This window comes from Zea mays, chromosome 7 (genome assembly GCF_902167145.1).
Source record: "Zea mays cultivar B73 chromosome 7, Zm-B73-REFERENCE-NAM-5.0, whole genome shotgun sequence".
Taxonomy (NCBI): domain Eukaryota; kingdom Viridiplantae; phylum Streptophyta; class Magnoliopsida; order Poales; family Poaceae; genus Zea; species Zea mays.
The window spans coordinates 169961158-169979478 of record NC_050102.1 but is presented as its reverse complement, the minus strand read 5'-3'; the positions used below and the strand labels follow the sequence as shown (position 1 = coordinate 169979478).

Genomic DNA, 18321 nt, shown 5'->3' with positions numbered 1-18321 from the left:
CTCAAACACTTCATTCCTGCATTTATGCATCTTTGTTAAAACTGGATGAAGTAATCTTATTGTCAAAGAGCTTAAAGCTTAACCTTGTAACGAGGATAAGCTGCCTTTGTTCCAAAGGTGGATGGTCCTTAAGCCTCTTTGAAATCCTTAAGGGAAAATGCTTAAGACACTTATAACATGCTTTCATAAGTGCATAAACTGTCATGAGCATCACACTTATACTAGGACACAATGCACTTCACATTCTGTATGGTATAGATATGTTCTCATTAACCTCATTATGTGCAATTGGCATTTCAAGGCCAAAATACTTATTCCTATCAAGGCACATATTTAGGGGGAGCAATCTATATTATATAGAACTATGATCATGCTTAATTGACATATCTTTTGATCATATCTCTTTCATTTTGGTACAAATGCATATATCTTATTATTCTCGTACCATGACTACGACTAATATGTTTCCAAGTATATTTCTATACTAAGTCGTAGATTGAAAGGGAAATGTAGTCTTCGGCGAAGACAAGGCTTCCACTCAACTCTATCGGTACCATTTATCCTTCGCCATCACTCCACACTAGCTCTCCACATTGGTATAATCTTTCACTCATATATTATTTGCCAAAGGGGGAGACAACTTACAAGGGCTTATATTTCACTCAAAGTATCCGTTTTTGGCGATTCATGCCAAAGGGGGAGAAAGTATTAGCCCAAAGCAAAAGGACCGCACCACCACCAATTTTCAAAATTTAAAAGGTCTTGAAATGATGAATTTTCAATTGGTATAGTCTTTCAATTTGGTTTTAAAGAAGTATTTTCAAATTGGTATCTTACTTGTGATATAATTTCAAATTGATATACCCTCTTCAAAATTAAATATCAAAACCCTCTTGAACACTAAGAGGAGGATTTCATTAAGGGGGAGTTTTGTTTAAGTCAAAGGAAAAGCATTTGGAACAGGGGGAGAAAATCTCAAATCTTGTAAATGCTTCTCAAAATTCTTATTCATCTACCTTTGACTATTTGCAAAAGACTTTGAAAAGAATTTCCAAAACGTTTGCAAAAACAAAACATGTGGTGCAAGCATGGTCCAAAATGTCAAAAAAATAAAGAAATCATTCATGCATATCTTATGAAATCAATATTGGTTTAATTCCAAGCAATCTTTGCACTTACCTTAGGCAAACTAGTTCAATTATGCTCTTATATATGTGCTTTGGTTTGTGTTGGCATCAATCACCAAAAAGGGGGAGATTGAAAGGGAAATAGGCTTTAAACCTTTTCCTAAATGTTTTTGGTGGTTGAATGTCCAACACAAATAATTGGACTAACTAGTTTGCTCTAGATTGCATGTTCTACAGGTGTCAAAGATTCAACAAAAACCAATAGAAAGAACAAGACAGGGTTCAAAACAAAGGAGCAAAAAGAAACCGAAGTGCTCCCTGGTCTGGCACACCGGACTGTCCGGTGTGGCACCGGACAGTGTCCGGTGCACCACCGGACTGTGTCCGGTGCACCAGGGAGGATTGCCTTCGAACTCTTCACCTTCGGGTTTCTCAGGCGCAGCCCACTATAATTCACCGGACTGTCCGGTGCACCACCGGACAGTGTCCGGTGCTCCAGAGTGAAGCGGCTCTGAACTGGCCAGCTTCGGGAAAATGGACGGCCGCTCCGCTAAAATTCATCGGACTGTCCGGTGTACACCGGACTGTTCGGTGTACACCGGACTGTCCGGTGCGCCAGCGGAGCAACGGCTACCTCGCGCCAACGGTCGACTCTGACAGCGAACAGTGCGCAACAGTACACGCGGCAGAAGTCGGAGCAGAAGGACAGAGGGGCACCGGACTGTCCGGTGCCACATGAGGACAAAGCCTCCAACGGTCGACCAGCTCCAACCCCAACGGATAGGATGACGTGGCTGGCGCACCGGACACTGTCCGGTGTGCACCGGACTGTCCGGTGCGCCCATCGCCAGCAGCCTTCTCCAACAGCTACATTTTGGTTGGTGGCTATAAATACCACCCCAACCGGCCACTTCAAGGTGTGGGAGCCCAAGCAACATTCCAAGTCATCTAGTTGACATACTCAAGCCCTCCCAACCACATATATTCATTGATCCATCCTATACACAAGATTTAGACCACTACAACCAACACAAGTGACACAAAAGAGAGAGCAAGCAATTGAGAGCTACTCAATTGAGTTTAGCCCTAGTGCCTTGTGAGATTCCTTGAGAGATAGTGTGTGCTACATCTTTGTGTTCATTTGCGCGTGGAGTATTGACTCCCATCGAACTTCCTCCAAAGTTTTGGAGGCTTGTAAAAGCTAGCAAGAGACACCAAAGAGTGTGGTGGTCCTTGTGGGATCGAGAGTGATCCTTGAAAAGAAGAAGAGCTCGCCGATCCTTGTGTGATCGGTGGAGAGAGGGAAAGGGTTGAAAAAGACCCGTCCTTAAGTGGACTCCTCAACGGGGACTAGGCCTTCGAGGGCCGAACCTCGGTAAAACAAATCACCCGTGTCTCGTGTGCTTATTGCTTGTGATTTGTTTGTTCTTTCCCTTCTAAGTTTCTCTTGCACTACTCTTTGCTAATTCTATTTGATGTTGCTTTAAGTTAAATTCACATTTAGTGAAGCAACTCATTGCAAGAGAAAACTTGTGTTATTGCTTTTCCTTGCCTAAGCACTCTTGCTTTATTCTCATAGACTTATTAGTAGTATTGATTTATCAATTCCACATTATTTGAAAGCACTACTCTTTACAAGCAAGGACTTAGTTTTTATCTCCGATTATTATATATCTTGTTCTAACCACTAATCAAGGGATCTAGGTGGGGTGTAAAGTTTTAATTTTCAGGTTACGCCTATTCACCCCCCCTCTAGGCGACTTTCAAGAAGCAACCCTGACTAAATCGCCGCACCGACTAACCAAGTTGCAGGAGCATTTAACGTAAAGGTGGCCTGACACCTTTATCCTGACGCGCGCCCCCGGCGGAGCCGAAGTGTCCGCCGTCACTCAGCCGCTCCACTGACCGGTCTGACGGAAGGACAGCGCCACCTGCGCCACTCCGACTGCAGTGCCACTCAACAGAGTGAGTCTGACAGGCAGTCAGACCTCGCCAGAGGCGCCATAGGAAACTCCGCTCCGCCCGACCCCAGGGCTCGGACTCGGGCTAAGACCCGGAAGACGGCGAACTCCGCTCCGCCCGACCCCAGGGCTCGGACTCGGGCTAAGACCCGGAAGACGACGAACTCCGCCTCGCCCGACCCCAGGGCTCGGACTCCGACCTGGCCTCTGCCGAACGACTTCCGCCTCACCCGACCCAGGGGCTCGGGCTCGGCCTCGGCAACGGAAGACAGATTCGACCCCAGCCTCGGAGGAACGCCCACGTCGCCCGGCCTCGGGCGCGGGCCCGCCCACGTCAACAGGGAGCGCCATCATCACTCTACCCCGAGCCGACTCGGGCCGCGGAGAACAAGACCGGTGTCCCATCTGGCCAGCTCCGCCAGATAGGCAATGATGGCGCCCAACAAGCTCTGTGACGACGGCGGCTCTCAGCTCTCTTACGGAAGTAGGGGGACGTCGGCAAGGACTCGACCGCTCCGACAGCTGTCCCTCCGCCAAGCTCCATTGCTTCTCCGACAGCCACGACATCACACCAGCAGGGCGCCAAGATCTCTCCGGCTGCCACATTGGCATGTACTTAGGGCGCTAGCTCTCCCTCCGCTAGACACGTAGCACTCTGCTACACCCCCATTGTACACCTGGATCCTCTCCTTACGCCTATAAAAGGAAGGACCAGGGCCTTCTCAGAGAAGGTTGGCCGCGCGGGACCGAGGACGGGACAGGCGCTCTCTTGGGGCCGCTCGCTTCCCTCACCCACGTGGACGCTTGTAACCCCCCTACTTCAAGCGCACCCGACCTGGGCGCGGGACGAACACGAAGGTCGCGGGACTTCCACCTCTCTCACGCCCGTCTCCGGCCACCTCGCCTCTCCCCCCTTCGCGCTCGCCCACGCGCTCGACCCATCTGGGCTGGGGCACGCAATACACTCACTCGTCGGCTTAGGGACCCCCCGGTCTCGAAACGCCGACAGGCTCAGCCCCAGAAGACGGCGAACTCCGCTCCGCCCGACCCAGGGCTCGGACTCGGGCTAAGCCCCAGAAGACGACGAACTCCGCTTCGCCCGACCCCAGGGCTCGGACTCCGCCCTGGCCTCTGCCGAACAACCTCTGCCTCGCCCGACCCAGGGGCTCGGGCTCGGCCTCGACCATGGAAGACAGACTCAACCTCGGCTTCGGAGGAGCCTCCACGTCGCCCGACCTAGAGCACAGGCCCGCCACGTCAACAGGAAGCGCCATCATCACCCTACCCTGAGCCGACTCGGGTCGCAGAGAACAAGACCGGTGTCCCATCTGGCCAGCTCCGCCAGATAGGCAATGATGGCGCCCCGCAAGCCCTGTGACAACGGCGGCTCTCAGCTCCCTTACGGAAGCAGGGGGTCGTCAGCAAGGACTCGACCGCTCCGACAGCTGTCCCTCCGCCAGGCTCCATTGCTCCTCCGACAGCCACGACATCACACCAGCAGGGTGCCAAGATCTCTCTGGCTGCCACATTGGCATGTACTTAGGGCGCTAGCTCTCCCTCCGCTAGACACGTAGCACTCTGCTACATCCCCATTGTACACCTGGATCCTCTCCTTACGCCTATAAAAGGAAGGACCAGGGCCTTCTTAGAGAAGGTTGGCCGCGCGGGGACGAGGGCGGGACAGGCGCTCTCTTGGGGCCGCTCGCTTCCCTCACCCGCGTGGACGCTTGTAACCCCCTACTGCAAGCGCACCCGACCTGGGCGCGGGACGAACACGAAGGCCGCGGGATTTCCACCTCTCTCACGCCCGTCTCCGGCCGCCTCGCTTTCCCCCCTTCGCGCTCGCCCACGCGCTCGACCCATCTGGGCTGGGGCACGCGGCACACTCACTCGTCGGCTTAGGGACCCCCCGGTCTCGAAACGCCGACAAGTTGGTTGGAGGTGTATTTATAGTCCTGAACCACTCAAATTGTCATTGGAACCATCTCCCAAATTTTGTGTTGAATTCAGGTGCACCGGACCGTGAACAATGTATGGTCCGGTGCACTGGACCTTTGTCTTCGCGGTTGCATCAGTAGCCATTCTAAAAAAGTGTCAGGTGTTAGTGTGCACCGAACCTGCCACGTCAAACGATCATTGATTTCTGAATCAGACCGTTGGGTCTCTGATGGTCCGGTGCTCACCGGACTTCATTCCAGTGCGCTAGCTGCCTTTGCTCTTCTCCTTCTTCAAAAACAAGCTCTCTGCATAACTAGTCTGGTGTGTTCGAACTAAGTCCGGTGTGCCAAATCCTCTGCATCCAAAAACATGCTCTTATGTAACCGGTTCGTGCCAGGTCCGGTGCACATTGAATTGGTCCGGTGCTACCCAGAGCAGCAGACTTAGACAAATTTAGGCTTTTCTTTCTTGTCTTTGTTTGGCTGTCTTCTTGAGCACTTATATGACTTAGAGAAACATATCTAGAGTCTATTCAATTGGTCTAATACATAGGTCTTCATATATATGACCACACCAACTTAGTTTCTCATTCTCACTCAAACTTAGCTCCAGAACACCTTTTCAATATCTGATCTTTCCAACCTCTCTAAGGTGTTTAAACATGTTCCTAGGGCCATCTAGAACTTCTCCAAGTGCTTGCACTACTCAAAGTTTCTCTTTTCCACATTAAGCCCTTTTCTAACTGAGTTTTGAGCTATTGTTCATATTGAATCTTCCATTTTTATTGTTATGAACTTGCGGCCATTCACCTATCAAATTAGTTAGTCCATAATATTGTGATGGTCATTAAACGCCAAAACCGATATAGAAATGATTTAAAGCTCATTTTCCTTTCACCAATCCACCCACTTCATTAATTGGGTCTTAGTGATCCCTAGTGTTGGGTCCTTTGCTTCGTAAACCATCTATATACATCAATATATGATTAGCAAGGGGATATATTGTATTATGAACACTGCAGCCTGAACTTCTATAGAAATCCGTACGTTTTAGGTTGTGATGTCATGATATCTAGACATACTCTATGGTATCAGGACTCGCTCCCTACTCCTCTAGCTATCCTTTTTTGGTACTCTTGGTACTTTGGTGCCTTTGCTACTGCATATGGTATCAGTCCATTTTTTTGCTTTCAATATTGAGAACTCGGTGAAGCTCATTGGGTTGTATCCTCATGATTATGAATTTGAAGGGATGAGTTAGCTTCCTTCTCAATTGAACTTAATGATGTGAGGAACGATGAAAACTTTACAAATTTGAGGAGGCCTAATTGAGTTGTCTATGATGCTTGTTAAAACAAAAAAGGTTTCTCGATATGAAATTGTTTTCAAACCTCTCAATTTAGTGCTAGTTCTCTTTGTTGTAAGAGTTGGTATTAAGAGGATTTTTTTTCCTGCAATGAACTATATCAAAAACAAAGAAAGAAACAAGACGGGTCAAAAAAACATAGAATGGTTTGTTGGTTACATTCGTTGAGAGGGAATTTTCTTGTAAAATAAGGACGAAAACATCATCGATCATGACAAAGCACACGCGACTCTGACAACAATGACTCATAGCTGTCACTTGGCAGCCTGTCTCGCGGAAGTCTCTTGCTGGACCACGCCGTCTCTGTCCTGCAGCACTAGTGCACCACGACATCTCTGATTCTCAGAGGCCAATCTTGCCACGCTGCTTCAGTTTTTTTTTCCTTATTTTGTTTGTGTTGGGTTGAGCTCTGCTCTTGTAAGCGACGCTGCACCAATCATTGCCTATCTGCCCGAGCACCGCCGAATATTGTATTTTCGTTCCATCTACTTGCCTACTTGGTGGACATTTCCACCACCTTCTCCTTGGCTGCGGTGTCGTCTGCTTCAGCCATGTCCGTGTCTGGCATGCCGAACAGCTTGCCCATCTCCTCCAGCGTACGACCACGGGTCTCCGGAAGGCACGTGAAGAAAAAAACCCACCCGACCGCGGCGATGCCGGAGTAGAGAAAGAAGCTGCCGCCGATGGTAATAGCCTTGGAGAGGGACAGGAAGGTCATGGAGATAACGGCGCTGGTTACGCGGTTGCACGCCACGCCGACCGCAAAGCCCAGCGCGCGCAGCTGCAGTGGGAATATCTCCGAGTTGTACACTCCCGTGATGGGCCCGAGGCCGATAGAGAAGAAGGCGACGAAGGCCAGGGTGGACGCGATGCACAGAGCGACGACCGACGGGATCTTGGCGTCCGGGTGATGCCCCACGACGGTGAGCGCCGTCCCGAGGCTGATGAGCGAGATGACCATTCCACCCGTGCTGGTCAGTAGCAGAGGCCGACGCCCCACGCGGTCCAACAGGAACGTGGCCACCAGGATGAAGAGCGTCTTGGTGACGCCCACGGCGCAGGTGACGCCCAGGAGCTTGTTGTCGCCGGTGATTCCCGCGCTCCTGAACACGCTAGGGCTGTACAGCACGACAGAATCGCAGCCAGAAGCCTGCTGGAAGAAGTGCAGGCCGACGGCCGATAGCAATATGCGTCGGATCGCCGGGGTCGGGGACAAGATGAGGTCCTTCCACACCTGCATCTCACCGCTGTTTCGCTCCTTGGGTACGGTGACCACGTCTCCGTCGAGGTCCTTCGGAATCCCCGCGGCAACCTTGATGTCAGCCAGCCGCTCTGCGGCCTCCTCTGGCGAGGCGGAGGTCTTCTCTAGCACCGCCCTGGCGTCCGCGAGGCGGCCCTTCATGACAAGCCACCGAGGCGACTCGGGCATGCAGAAAACCAGGAGCGCGAGCAGGGCGGACGGCGCCGCGCCGATGCCGAGCATAACACGCCAGCCGAGGTGGAGCGGGAGGCCCGCAAATGCGTAGTTCGACAGGTAGCCGAGCAGGATGCCGAGGTTGATGAAGACTTCAGGGAAGGACGTGAGGAAGCCGCGGGACGCCGCCGGCGAGATCTCGGCGGTGTACACGGGCGCGATCATGCCCCCGTAGCCCACGCCAACTCCGGCCACGAAGCGGCCCACCATGAGCATGCCGTAGTTGACGGAGAAGCCCATGAGCAACGCGCCCACGAAAAAGATGACCGCGGCGAAGACGACGGTCAAGCGGCGGCCGATCCTGTCGGACGTCCGCGCGCCAGCGAAGGATCCGATGAGCGAGTAGAGACTGATGATGCCTATCAGGATCTCCAGCTGCACGTCCGTGATCTTCAGGTCCTTCTTGATGTAAATCGCCGCTCCACTCATCACACCAATGTCTACAGAGTTGGTGAACAGTACACAGAGTCACATACGAATTCTTGGAAAGAGAAATGAAAGGAGATGTTTCGACAACGGAAGAATGGCTACCGTAGCCAAGGATGACGCAGGCCATGGAGGCCATGATGGCACAGACGGAAGCATACTTGACGTTGCTCTTCTTCCCGGGCTCCATGGCCTCTGCGAGGTCGGCGGAAGCCATCGTTAACTTAACGGCTACCTCTTTGATCTCTGATCAGAGTTCAGAGACAAGGCGTGGGGTGTTGTGATTTGCTCAAGGAGACGCATATATATAGAGTAGACAAAGAGCAATGGGCTAACGCGTCTGATACACTGTTTTATTTAGCCCATATACAGGCCGCATAAAGGTCACACAGTTTTACTATATCTGTTTAGAGATGGCAATAGGGACCGATCCCCGATTCCCCGCGAGGAATTCCACTATTAGGGGACGGGTATGGAACTAATTTAGTCCCCGCGGGATCTAAATGGGGGAAATTTAATCCCCGTCGGGTTCGCGGGGACGAGAAACCATCCCCCATCCCCGTTCCCCGTGTACCCACCCCATGAAACTTTTTTATTCAAGTTAGTCAATTTATTTGTTAGAATTACAGTAAAAACTCAATGTATGACATGTTATAAAATAGCAAACTAAACTCTAAAGTAGATGTCTCTTATAATTTTCAATCTTGTTTGTTAAATTTATATTAATTTGATACAATTAATTTAAATTTATCTTTAAATATTGTACTTTTAGTGGGGGCAGATTCCCCGCGGGGTTCCTCACGGGGATAAATTCCCCGACGGGGACGGGGATGGGAGAAAAAAGCTTTCCCGTAAGCTCGTGGGGACAGGGACAGAGAATTTTCCTCCCCGCGGGGACAGGGATGGAGAGCCATTCCCCGACGGGGAAATCCCCGTTGCCATCCCTGTATCTATTGTACTATATCTCTAATCAGAGTTCAGAGACATAGCTAATTGTTAACTAACTCGTAACTAACGATTAGTTTATTATTTTACTTAACTTAGTTAATAATTTATTAACTGACTAATTAAACATGGCCTAATAAATAGCAAAACATTATAACCGTTTAGTCTGTTTACGTTTAGACTGTACGGGTTTTATTGATACCGGATATTTGGTCCTTCCAGTCTCAACTCATGGCGATAGCGTTGGACTGTGACTTGAGCAACAGGCAGGTCGGCTGATTTTCTCAACAACTCATGGCTGATTTTCAAAAACGTTTAACAACAAAACTTGCATGTATAAGTTGTTATAAAATCGTGCTAGAAACACTGCGTATTCAAAAGTTACCATTTCTGAAAAGACCGCGCAAAAGTTATATTGAAAAGGTTACGTTGAAGTATGTTAGCAAAAGTTATGTGTACTCACATAGAAAAGGACAAAAGGTTATACAAAAGGTTATATGATGAAAAGGCACTACCCTAAATTTTGTCCATCAAGGGTTATACACTTTTTTTTAGTCTGTTTGTGATAGCTCTAATACTCTATGATCTAGAAAAGTGAATCTAGACCTAGAATTCACATCATGGAACAACTCTACGGTTCAGCCATTAGCACAACTGAAATAAATAAATAAATGATAGAGCAAAAAGTAGAATTAATATGATTTAGCCCATTTTAGTCACCCTTATCATTCTCCTTCCATTAGCACAACTAAAATAAATGATGGCAAAAACAAGAATTAAACCCGTGTTCGTGAAATAAATGACTTACAATTATAAAATTAAATTACCCCTTATCATTCTTCGGTCATTAACACAACTGAAATAAATGACTTATATAAGACTAAAATACCCCTTATCATTTTTTGCCGTTAGCACAACTGAAATAAATGAGAAGCAAAAGATAGAATTAATATAATTTTTCCATTTTAGTCACCCTTTAGCACGACTGAAATAAATGATAATCCTTTTAGTTACTCTTTAAGAGACTAGAGATTAAAGCAGTTTAGTTCATGTTTTAGTCTCATTGTTTGTCAATTTAGAGACTAAATAAAACTAAAAAAGAGGGACATATCTTTAGTCCCTCAAACCAAACAGGCTCTAAAGCTATCTTCAGCATCTTACACATCATCATATTTATATTCAAACTAATCTATACGAACGGTTCAGTTTACAATATAAAATATTATTTTGGATGATCATATAGGGTACGGTCTAAGTCCACTTTTATACCTATCTCACTTTCATCTATGTCTAACACGTCAGGGTTTCATCTTCTCTTTTCTCCTTCCTCTCGTGCTTTTCTCATTCCTCCAACGACCAAGGGACCGACCAGCCTAGGTGCAACCGGTGCGACCACGCGGACGTGGGACTCGTCCGCCAGGGCGAGCGCGACAGCCTAAGGGCTAGTTGGTGACAGTGAAATTAAAGGTAATTTATAGATGAAAATTTCTTGCTATTCAATTTTGAATAGCAAAAGATTTTTTCCTTCTTGAATTCTCTTTAATTCTCTAGTCACTAAACCAACCCTATTGAATGGGAGACGGAGGAAGAAAGGTCGAACCATTTTTTTTGTGATCAGTGTGACAATGTTACAATGTGTATTTTTTCAACTCCATCAAACTTTGATTTGGTCTAGCACCCCTTGAGTTGCTCCATAAATTTCATGAATCTAGAGCCAGATTTATAGAGTTGGTGGATCGGATACACTAGTGAAGCTGATGGAATTTGAGGTGTTTGGTTAAAAAAATATATCTAAATATAAATCTAATGTATCTAGAGCTAGTAGAGTTGTTCTAACTAAGGCCTTGAGGTAGTTCCACAACTTTGTGCAAGAAGCCTTACCGAAGATTTGTCTGAAAAACGGGTGTTATAAGGTTCACATGTGACTTTTACTGGCTTCTCCTGACAAATTTAATATACATTAGTCACTTATTTGTATATTGCTACGATTTCTATATACTTCATATAGATAGACATTGATTAAATGATATATTTATACAAACATGATTAAAAATTTAATTTTTTAAATATTAGTGTATGCATATTTAAAATTTCGCCTCTTTACAACGCAACTGTTTATTCCGGTGGTACACGCCCATTTTTACCTTTAATCCGTTTAAATTGGGTCTTGGTGCGCCGTGCACGAGCGCCGAGGAGCAGGCGAGATATGAGGTTGGGCTGACGCACGACGATTTTCATGCTTTATTATAGTAGTAGATTTTATAACACCGTCATTGAAACTGTTTTTACCGAGAGTTTTACAAAACGACTTTAGCTTTTTCAGAGAAGTTCATCCATGTGAGAAGCCAGTGGTGGACGCAGGATAAAAATTGAGGGGTCCAAAAAACACATGATAAAATCAACCAACACCGTAAACAAGTACTATCATATATAATTCAAGTTTTATATCAATACATGATAAAAGTCACACGACCACACGGGAGGGAGAATAGATGGTTACGTTATTGGGTTATTGGGTTGCAGGATAGTGGACAAGCTCAATGAAGTGATTTTGGCCCACCATGTCTTTTATATTTTCTATTTTTTTCAGTAAATCGTATGATACATATAAGTACTTCCAAAATATTAGGGAGGCCATGGCTTACTTTACCCCTGTGGCCCTGTGGGTCCGCCACTGTGAGAAGCCGAAGCCAGGGAGCCTATTATTAGGAGCCGGAGCCGTAACTTTCGTGCCACAAGCCCACAAAAAATATACCCTAAACTGTGTGCATATAAGTTTATTAACTTGTTTTTTTTTTTAAAAAAAGAAGTTGCTTAAACGACTACAGGTCCGACGAGGGTCTCACTCCAGCAGCCGTTTGTTGACTAGCTGGCCCGCATCACATGCATGGAATGAAAATTAAACGGGAGCCCATCCACATGGCACACCATACAGGATTAAGAAATAAAGATACATATAATATATTATATTATTATTAGCAATGTACTCGTCTGTGTTGCAATGAGATCCAGCACTTACTAAACTTGGACTCTATATCAGTGTATCATAGTCAGATACAATGTTCTAACTTATATATACACGAAGCATAAGTTCATATCACATAGGAAGCACTATTTTATACTGTAAAGTACATTATTTGTAGAGTAAACTTTAAAATAGAAGATAAGATATGGAGACACCAACCCTAATACTTATTAGATAGATACATGGGTGTGGTGTGGTCCAGCACTCCAATAATATAGAAATAAAATTCTGTACATACCGGATGTGAACGTTATCTTTTATAGCCTCTCACATCCATCACTCGGAGGCCCACAAACACAGATCAAAATTTACAAAATAACTCTTTAGTAATTTGTTTTTATTCTATTTACATGGACCAGCAGCTGGTATATGTGAGGGGTTGTAAAAGAGATTCTTTACATCCGGTATGTAAAGAATTTTTTTCCAATAATATGTATTAAAATCAGACTCTATATCCACTATTGCTAGATACGAGTTGCTCTAACTCGTATGAGTCATAAATTTGGGTCACGTACGAGACACGAAGGACGTGAGTACTGTTTTTGTTAAATTGCATGAGTATATTTTAGGAAGTAAAAAAGGTGGAATTAAAGTAAGAAACTCTTTAGTAGCCAGGTAGTCAAGTGAAAGTGAACTTTTTTATCTCTTCAATATTAGATAATATAGATACAAATGTATATAGATAAATTAATAGAGATAGAGTATTAGTTACTAAACTTCGAAAGATCATCCCGTCGGTATGGTAATCCAGCAGGTTCCTCGACCAACTTTGCATTGGGAACTCTCGCTTGTTTCTCGACACTGGAGCACTGACAAGGTACACATGAAGTTTATTAAGCTCTATGTGATGTGAACCACCTCAGATTCCAGTCCCGTGAGTAGTTGATTAAACCAAACTTGCTGCGTTAACCAACGGTTACCATTTGACAGGGATAAATAATCTCCGCGCAATCCTTAGATAGATATGGATGATAGATAACGTTTCCTTATTACACACTCTTCACGGCTTGCTTGCTTGACTCCCTCAGTAGAATCCTCGAACCACTACCAGTTTTCTTCCAGCCTCGCTCTCCGTGACTCGTGCAGCGAGGCAGCAGCAGCAGCACCAGCTGCTACACAGATTATATAGTCATTAGAGGACGACGTGTCGTTACTAGCAACCTGGGCACCTGCCATTGGCGGCCTCGGCGACTTCATCAACAACTTGCGGGCAAAACAAAGTGTGAAATACAGTCCACGAACTTAGAGACATGATTTAAAAAACTTTAAGAGCCACGAGCTGGCCGGCCTGAGCTTGCTGGCCGTCGCTCTCCAGCTGCGCCGGACCAGCGAGCGAATCTTCCCACGTTGCTTCAGCCTAGCTTAGCTCATATGGCAACAATGGCAGCTAGCTAGCTAGCTGCCTACTGCACAAGTTCTTCGCACGACCACCCTCAACAAGACCCTCTAATAATGTGAAGTTAGTTGGTGCCGGTGGCGGCCAGTTCGAGCTTCTGCTTGTCTTTCGTGGCCCCGTCCTGGGGTTTCAGCTCGTCGTCGGTGGCGCCGAACAGCTTGCTCATCGCCTCCAGCGTCCGGCCGCGGGTCTCCGGGAGGAAGGTGAAGAAGAACACCCACGCGAGCACCGCGACGCCGGCGTAGAGGAAGAAGGCGCCGCCGATGGTGATGGCCTTGGACAGCGAGATGAAGGTCATGGAGATCACGCCGCTGGTCAGGCGGTTGGAGGCCACGCCCAGCGCGCAGCCCATCGCGCGCACATGCAGCGGGAATACCTCCGAGCTGTACACCCACGTGATGGGGCCGAGGCCGATGGAGAAGAAGGCCACGTAGGCCATGGTAGACGCGATGGCCACGCCGATGGCCCATGGGATCTTTTCGTCCTGGTAGTGCCCGATGACGGTGAGCCCGGCGGCGAGCCCGACCAGCGAGAAGATCATGCCGCCCACGCTGCTCAGGAGGAGCGGCCGCCGGCCGACTCTATCGAGCAGGAACGTGGCCACCAGGATGAAGAGCGTCTTGGTGACGCCCACCGCGCAGGTCGTTCCCAGGAGCTGGTTGTCGCTGGTGATGCCGGCGGCCTTGAACACGCGCGGGCTGTACAGCACCACGGCGTCGATGCCGGACGCCTGCTGGAAGAAGTGGATGCCGATGCCCGAGAGGAGGATGCGACGCATGGCCGGGGTCGGGGACAGGATGAGCTCCTTCCACACCCGCGCCTCCTCGCTGTCCCGCTTCTTTGGCACGGCCACCACGTCGCCGTCGAGCTCCTGCGGGATGCCGGCGGCGGCCTTGATGTCAGCGAGCCTCTCCGCGGCCTCCTCCGGCGTGTCGGAGGTCTTCCCCAGCACCACCTTGGCGTCCGCCAGGCGGCCCTTCATGACGAGCCACCGGGGCGACTCGGGCATGCCGAGCACCATGAGGGCGAGCACCACGGACGGGGCCGCGCCGATGCCGAGCATCACGCGCCAGCCCAGGCGGAGCGGGAGGCGGGAGAAGGCGTAGTTGGACACGTAGCCTAGGAGGATGCCGAAGTTGATGAACACCTCCGGGAACGACGTCAGGAAGCCGCGGGCCGACGCGGGGGACACCTCGGCCGTGTACACGGGCGCGATCATGAGCGCGTAGCCCACGCCGATCCCGGCCACGAAGCGCCCGAACATGAGCATCCAGTAGTTCACGGCGAAGCCCATGAGGAAGGCGCCCGCGAAGAAGATCACCGCCGCGAACACGATGGTGTAGCGGCGCCCGATCCAGTCGGACGTCCGCCCTGCCGCGAACGAGCCGATGAGCGAGTACACGTTGAGGATGCCCATCAGGATCTCCAGCTTCACGTCGCTGATTTTCAGGTCCTTCTTGATGTACAACGACGCGCCGCTCATCACTCCGATATCTGCAAAGTCCGGCCGTACGTACCTCATGAGCCGATGCCCATGCAAAAAGCAATATAAAGTGAAGTGTGTGTGTGTGTGTTCGCACCATAGCCGAGAAGGATGGAGGTCATTGAGGCGAGGATGGCGCAGGCGAAGGCGAACTTGACGTTGCCTTTCTTCCCGGGCTCGATGGCCGCCGGCAGCGGAGCGGAAGCCATCGTTGACGGCTTCGCTCTGTGCTCTACTACAAAGAATGCCAATGTTTTTTTTTGTGGTACTCAAGAGAGTTCGTTTCTCTGTGGCAGGGAACGGACGCTGTGAAGTGTACTATCTCAAGGACGCAATATATAGACAGAGAAGGCAGGATCACCGGTCGGCTCCATGCCTCCATCCCAGGAAGTTTCAAAACGAAGAACTGGAAAGAAATACGGGCCCACAGGCGGTCACTGTTGATCTGAGGCCACGATATGGACTACTCCCGTTGCAGACACCGGTGATCTCCTTGCGTCGTCTTTACTAAGCTGCATGAGAATGACCACTGGGTCCGGATTCCAGACGCCATTGCCCAATGGTGGTTGGCTGGCCCCGCTGTTGAGCTCTCGTTCCCGGTGCGGATATCGTCTATGCCCAGATGGGACAACGGCTCCTTCGATTAGCTGAATTAGGTAGCGCAAGTGACAATAAACAATGGTAAACGCGGATCAGTGATTGATTCGCTTAAGCGCATGTACAAGTACAACTCATTTAATATAAAGCCTCTTGAGTTACCTCTAGAGGGCTGATTGAAAAAAAATATAAGAGATAGTCTCTCTTCGTGAAGAGCCTGACTCTACACAACTCTTCGTACATATTGTCTCTTAACTATATTTATGGTCTAAGAGTTCAAGGTTATATCATGCAATATCTTAATTGTCTTTTGTACCTAAAAAAACTGAACCACTCTTTTAGGGTTGTACATGCCCTAAGTACTAGTATGTGATACCTTTGGGATTATAAGATCCAATAAGGACATTGTTGAACGTCAAAATTGTACTGGTGGACGGTCCGCGGTCCGTGGTCCACACTGTCCGACGTAGCGGCGTGAACTGTTTGCGCGTGCATACAATCAGTTAGGTTCCAGATTACTTGCGAGATTTGTTAGCTAAACCTGTGAGATTAACTCGAGAAACGACTTGTAATAGGTCTAGACCTCCAGCCTTTATATAGATGAAGTGGTACGGCCGATTGAACCCCCACAATCGATACAATCAGTTCTACTTATCGTTTTTACCTTATACATTTGGAGTAGCTCTAGTTTAGCCTCCCTCTACCTCGAACCTTCACCTCTCTTCGGCTCTACGTCGACTAGAGGCGTCTTGGGTGGTCTGTCGACGCCAAGACACACCCTAGGAACTCTTCTCCCCGACGGGATCTCTCCCGAGAGGCGAGATCTAGGTCTGCTGCGAAGAAGATGACTCTCTGCACCCTCACAGGCCATCCGAGCCCCAGACGCGGATCGTCCGGACGTACGCGGAGAAGGAGCTGCTTCTGCGCCTAGGTCGTGGACCGTCCGGCTCTGTGCCGTGGACCATTCGCTCCTCTACAGAGAGCACCGACAGGTGGTTCGTTCCAGTGTTAGGTGCCTCGATCGGCGCCAACACACTTTTTGGCGACTCCGTTGGAGATCAGGTGTCTAGATCTACTAAATATCAGGCTCTCAAATGGTCGAATCTAAAGATCACACTGATATCTCCCCAGGCATTATCCTAAAGCCGGTTGTTGAAAGTCTGACGACCGATGAGCAACACCAATACGAAGACTACATGTGTTAAGCGAAGGAGAAATTCTTGTCACAATACACAGTGGATCGCCGCCAGAAGGTTGTCAAACATGGAGAGACCGATGTCGCATCTCTTCTATCTTCGCTTCAAATCTCCAATGTAAGTAAACCCGAAGACATCCAATCTATTAAACATTATATAGATCAGTAGCACAATCAAATGAAACAACAGATTGGTGGGTTAGTAGAATCAATTAGAAAATTAACAAGTTCAATGGAGAAATTTGTTGCTCCTAGTTTTCTATCACATGAAACTAGTAATAGGATATCTATGTCTAATATATCGGCAACAAATGGGGACTCACAGCCCAACCATTATATGGTACGCCAATGCACTCATATCTAGGGAAGATACCACCATTGTCGTCCCTGCTTGGCAGGTCGGCGCCCCTTGACACGTGTAAGACCCTGAATTTGGGGTATAAAATTTATTTGCTCATATCCACAAATTCAGGTGTTACTCCTCTTTTCCCTTCCCTCTCAAACCCATTTTTCTCTTTTCTCTAGAATAAGGAATATTACTGTCGGGGACCATAATTAGGGGTACCCTCAAGGCTCCTAATTCTCAGCTGGTAACCCCCATCAGCATAAAGCTGCAAAGGCCTGATGGGTGCGATTAGGTCAGGGATCAGTCCATTCGAGGGACTCGATCACGCCTCGCCCGAGCCTAGCCTCGGACAAGGGCAGCCGACCCCGGAGGATTTCCGTCTCGCCCGAGGCCCCCCTCCAGCGGCGAACATATTTCCGGCTCGCCCGAGGCCCTGTCTTCGCCAAGAAGCAACCCTGACCAAATCGCCGCACCGACCGACCAAATCGCAGGAGCATTTAATGCAAAGGCGGCCTGACACCTCTATCCTGACGCGCGCCCCCCAGCCGACAGAGCCGAAGTGACCGCCGTCACTTCGCCGCTCCACTGACCGGCCTGACAGAAAGACAGCGCCACCTGCGCCGCTCCGACTGCGGTGCCACTTGACAGAGTGAGGCTGACAGGCAGTCAGGCCCGGCCGCAGGCACCATAGGAAGCTCCGCTTCGCCCGACCCAGGGCTCGGACTCGGGCTATGTAACATCCCAAAATCCCAACCCAGGTTTGAAACCCTAACCCCCCTAATCCCCCCCTTAGTTTTATTCTTCTCCCTAACCCTACCCCTAGGTCACCCAATCATTAGCATATACTTAAAATGATTTGAAGCACCTCACATAGACCACATTTATCACCAAGTTCATTTAGAGAATTTTTGTTAAGAGAAAAAGAAACAAAATGACTCAAAAAGTAGAAAAGAAAAAGGAAAGAATTATAAAAAGAAAAGAAAAAGGAAATCCCTCCCCCCCCGCACGGCTGGGCCGACTTCCAGCCCAGCTCGCGCACGCCC

The 18321-nt window shown here is 48.6% G+C and overlaps 2 protein-coding genes across 2 annotated transcripts; both read right to left on the bottom strand.

The window, feature by feature from the left end:
• Positions 1-6517: 6517 nt before the first annotated feature.
• LOC100381931 (Putative polyol transporter 1) lies at positions 6518-8562 on the bottom strand. Its single transcript, NM_001174706.1, has 2 exons — positions 8397-8562; positions 6518-8305 (listed from the first exon to the last, which is right to left on the bottom strand). Exons 1-2 carry the CDS (start codon positions 8506-8508, stop codon positions 6885-6887), a joined length of 1533 nt encoding a protein of 510 aa, NP_001168177.1. The 5' UTR covers positions 8509-8562; the 3' UTR covers positions 6518-6884.
• A 4787-nt stretch (positions 8563-13349) lies between these two features.
• On the bottom strand, positions 13350-15814 carry LOC103633356 (polyol transporter 5). The gene is made up of 2 exons (XM_008655065.4): positions 15238-15814; positions 13350-15151 (listed from the first exon to the last, which is right to left on the bottom strand). The coding sequence occupies exons 1-2, from the start codon at positions 15347-15349 to the stop codon at positions 13722-13724; spliced, it is 1542 nt and encodes a 513-aa protein (XP_008653287.1). The 5' UTR covers positions 15350-15814; the 3' UTR covers positions 13350-13721.
• Between the last annotated feature and the right edge of the window lie 2507 nt (positions 15815-18321).

Coding starts and splice junctions, on each gene's coding strand:
- LOC100381931 (NM_001174706.1), bottom strand. CDS start 8,508: ATGGCTTCCGCCGACCTCGCAGAGGCCATGGAGCCCGGGAAGAAGAGC. Junction 8,306..8,396: donor CTGCGTCATCCTTGGCTACG/GTAGCCATTCTT, acceptor CCAACTCTGTAG/ACATTGGTGTGATGAGTGGA.
- LOC103633356 (XM_008655065.4), bottom strand. CDS start 15,349: ATGGCTTCCGCTCCGCTGCCGGCGGCCATCGAGCCCGGGAAGAAAGGC. Junction 15,152..15,237: donor CTCCATCCTTCTCGGCTATG/GTGCGAACACAC, acceptor CGGACTTTGCAG/ATATCGGAGTGATGAGCGGC.